The sequence below is a fragment of the Tigriopus californicus genome, chromosome 5, assembly GCF_007210705.1.
Source record: "Tigriopus californicus strain San Diego chromosome 5, Tcal_SD_v2.1, whole genome shotgun sequence".
Taxonomy (NCBI): domain Eukaryota; kingdom Metazoa; phylum Arthropoda; class Copepoda; order Harpacticoida; family Harpacticidae; genus Tigriopus; species Tigriopus californicus.
In genome coordinates, this window is record NC_081444.1 from 14753260 (window position 1) to 14757145 (window position 3886).

At 40.2% G+C, this 3886-nt stretch overlaps 1 protein-coding gene across 1 annotated transcript in view; it reads right to left on the minus strand.

Moving 5' to 3' along the window:
* Positions 1–3886, minus strand: part of LOC131880392 (phosrestin-1-like) — a 14080-nt gene that overhangs the window by 2045 nt on the left and 8149 nt on the right. Inside the window, exon 7 of the mRNA XM_059227020.1 lies at positions 1169–1337. Within this exon, the coding sequence (XP_059083003.1) occupies positions 1169–1337 (169 nt within the window). The remainder of the gene's footprint in view (positions 1–1168; positions 1338–3886) is intronic.

The following is a 3886-nucleotide window of genomic DNA, read 5'->3' on the forward strand; positions in this document are numbered from 1 at the left end:
ATTTTCACAGTGAATTTTCTTAGAGTCAAGATCAAGCGTCATGATTCACAAGACCAACTCAAGAATTTTTGTTGACGTAAGGAATAACCGAACTCTGTAAGGGCATGGTGGTAAAATTTCCAACAGACCCAATATTGCTCTATATATGTATTTTCATTGTTTCAGAACAGACTTGAAGGGACATAATTCAGAGATTACATGTTGGCACCCAAGCGCCAACGTGGCCGGAATCATTTGATTTAGTGCATGCAAGGTTAGCTAAGGCACGTCTTGGAGTAAATGGAAAGGGTTAATACTCGAATGAAGGCCGATGGATCACCATCGCCTCGCATTCAATGGTTAACCACAGACAATTTGTGGAACCCAGTGATTCCTCGCTTTCCATCGTGAGGGTCTCATTATTTTTTGTTGACACTCATGGATTATGCATAAGAACAATTTCTGCGTCGTTTTAAAGGTGTCAATTATTTTAAGGTGGCCAGGTTTTTTGACGCTGACTTACACCATTTCAAGCCTCTTCTTATTGCGTTGACATTGTCCCATTAAAAAAAGGAGGTGCTATTTGCCTTCTCACATTCATTGAAACGTACGCCCAAGGCCGAGTGTCCCCATGGGAGAATCGATAAGCTCAATGAAGGCCTTTCAAGAATGTGAACCAAATAAATAAAGTACTTGAGAGAGGGACCTTCAGAATTTGCATTTAATGGACTGAACAATGAACAGGCCGGTTCATCATTTACGTATGGACGGATTTAGACTGCCTTGAATCAATGCTTTAGGCATTGGGAACTACAAAGGCTCGATAGATTTACATGAAAATAGGCTTTTCTTTCTCGTTCAGACCATGATAAATATCTACCGACAGGCCTTTCTACGCAATGCGGTGTGGCACACTAAAAAATATAACTGCATATGAAATTGAAGAAATTTAGATGAGTGGTACTTTCCCCTGCGGAAACATCTTTTCAACTCGAATATTACCCATGCCAAAGAGAGTTCTTGCTAGTTGATTTGTGTGGCCAAGTTTCCGCTCAATTGTTCACAAGGATCACAATGCCAACAAGAAAGAGGAGACATCTACTAGTAGATGCAGTTCGTTTCGCTCGTTCAGTTGATCTGTCAAGAGGATTCGGAGTGATGGTGTACGAGCAAGTCGATAGCTACATACCTGGTCTAGGCATGGTCAACTTGAAGGGCAGATCCACTTCCAAATCTCCTCCCATTCCAGACAAGATGATCTTCACTTTGACAGAGTAGGACACAATTACGCCCAAAAGGTCATTCGAGTCGCCGGTCTCGGCGATTGAGGAGCTTGCCAAATTTGTCTCGTCACGGACCTAACAAGAAGAGAAAGTAATAATATTAGAGAGAGATAGTCGACTTTGAAAACGACATAGAGGAGAGATACAAAAAAGTTCTCCAAAGAGAGACGTAAAAAAAAAGATTTGCGAGGATTGAAATCAGTTCCGCCGGGAATGACGTTTATTCAAAGCCAGATTGGCTTGTCAAAAGAGAGCGAGAGAAAGGATGATATCACTGAAAAACCTCAAAGTAGAGGGTAATTGGAGCTCCGAGCGAAAGGTCGTTCGGGGAGTTTGTTAGTTGGCCCAAGACAAAGGTAACTTTGGCCTTTGAGGAAGTCTGAAAATGAATGAATCATTTGTCTGGCTCGTATTTGAGATTTGATATGCTGAAATTGTGTAGAGGTCCACAGAGAGGGAGAGAGAGAGAGAGACGTAAAAGCCCCTAAAGATACACTCTCTGGCGCTGGTGAATTACTTTGCCATGTATTGTAAAATAGAACTCGCACAGGGTGAACCGTACCCTCACGAGAGTTAGTGTAGTAAAGCAAGTAAAATGGAAATTCAGATATAAAATCTAATTTAGTCTTGGAGGGAGATGAAGAGACTTTTCAATAGCGTCGTTCGCAGAAAAAGGAAAAAAAGGACGAGACACCTCTCCGCTTGGATCTCTAGTCTCAATTATCAACTTCTTTCTACGAGAAACAAAAATGTGTCATAAATCCTTTGTTCGAAAATTTTGATGCTTCATTCTTGTGGTCTGAGGACAATCCATCTATAGATAGAACTTCTAGCTAGAAGTCGGTCGGCATGTTCTTTGGAAAGATCAGAGCAATTATACCTAGTACTATTTCTACGTTAACCAGTAGAACCTATTAAGATTTAGTGCCTTCGAAGAAACCCAGAAGATGAGGGTTTACTGGCCACGACAATACCAAAAGTTACGGTTTTCCTCCTCAAATAGGGGAACAGAAGGGTCATTTTGAACGTGCTAAATTTCATTCAAAGAATATAACCTCCTAATACGACTAAAAGGAGTTAGGAAAGATCGCTAACATTGCTCGACCAATTTCCGTCGAGAGAAATCTTGAACCAGAGAGAAAACAATCCTTTACTGAATTCTAAACATTGCTAATAGATGAGTGTACATTACGACAGCGGACTCTTGGTGATCATTAGACTCCGACAAAATATGTTGTTTTCGCGTCGAACATAAAAGTTATCATTTCCGGTCAAGGTCTTGATAGCACCTTTTTGTCCTTGGCCCGACATCCCTTCGGAGTATTGGCGGTCACGCACCTTTGTTCCGCTCCCGGCCAAATGCCATCAGCGACGGGAGTTGACAAAGGATCTGTTCAATCTGGCCCATCCACTCTACTGCAATAACCAAGATTTTCATCACTTACCTCTACCTACCTGTATTTTTACTATCTGTAACTCACCTCTTACCTTTTTTCATGTGCATTGAACAATTCTAGTCATACTCATTGTGATATCACTTTTAGTCATCTATTTTATTGCCTTTACCTTCTTGACATTTTTCTTGTTTTATCAACAAACCTTTGTATAATGTATATACAACAGATTTTATTTTACAGTTATTTTTACGCCATGACATGACCAAGAGTCGCAATGAAGATTATTATTATAAATTGCAGAAGTTTGACGGTTTGGATGTGCAAAACAACTGAACCGAGTCATTGGGCAGAAAGCCGCTAGTTCAAACCTTTCGAATTTCTGCTCGACGTACGAACAATTTTTTTTTCGAAGTCTAGTTATCATTGTTTCAATCCAAAAGTACAGCCATTCGTAAACCCACGATAGAGCCATGCAACGCTATTTCTTACATAACACTGTCAAGGACGGATCTAGTGGTTGACATGTTCTTAAATAAGCAACAAGAAAACGAAGCAAGAAAGGAAAAGGAGACCGCTTTGAGAACGTTAGGAAAACCGCAATGAGTCACTCTAAAATGTACTTGTTTTATTAGAACTAAGGTTGACTTGAAAGTAGGATCAATGGGTCGGTATTGGCTTCAAACAATTTCAGTCAATTGATAGCTTAGACTCAAATTAGAGGCTCCTTCCTCTCCAGGAAAGTCATCAAAATAATTTCACAATCCTCAGCCACAATCGATTCGATATCCATTTCTCTTTTGAAAGCTAACTAACCTTCTCCTATTTAATCCTAATGGAAACTGATAAAAAAGGCCAGAACAGGATGTTAGGTATGTCGTGTTCGTAATGGAAGCTTTCATCATTTACTAGGATGTAATGAGACAAAGCGAGTGTTCAAGTCCTTGCACAGCAGGCCTCTGTATTAAATTGTATTCTCAATGTATTATGCGACATAAGCTGCCTCTTCTACAAAACGTGGTCATGCGTTTGCTTCCTCATAATGTGTGTCAAAAGTGGTCTTGGAACCATCATCCACTTTAGATATCACCTCAGAATGGGTCTTCCCTAATCTGTTCCGGCATCCAAGATGCTCAAAACATTACAGCAAATGACATCATCCTACCTTGAGCACCTTTTTGTGGATGTTCTTTTTTTCTTCGAATAAGCCGACTTTATATTTGTAAGCCA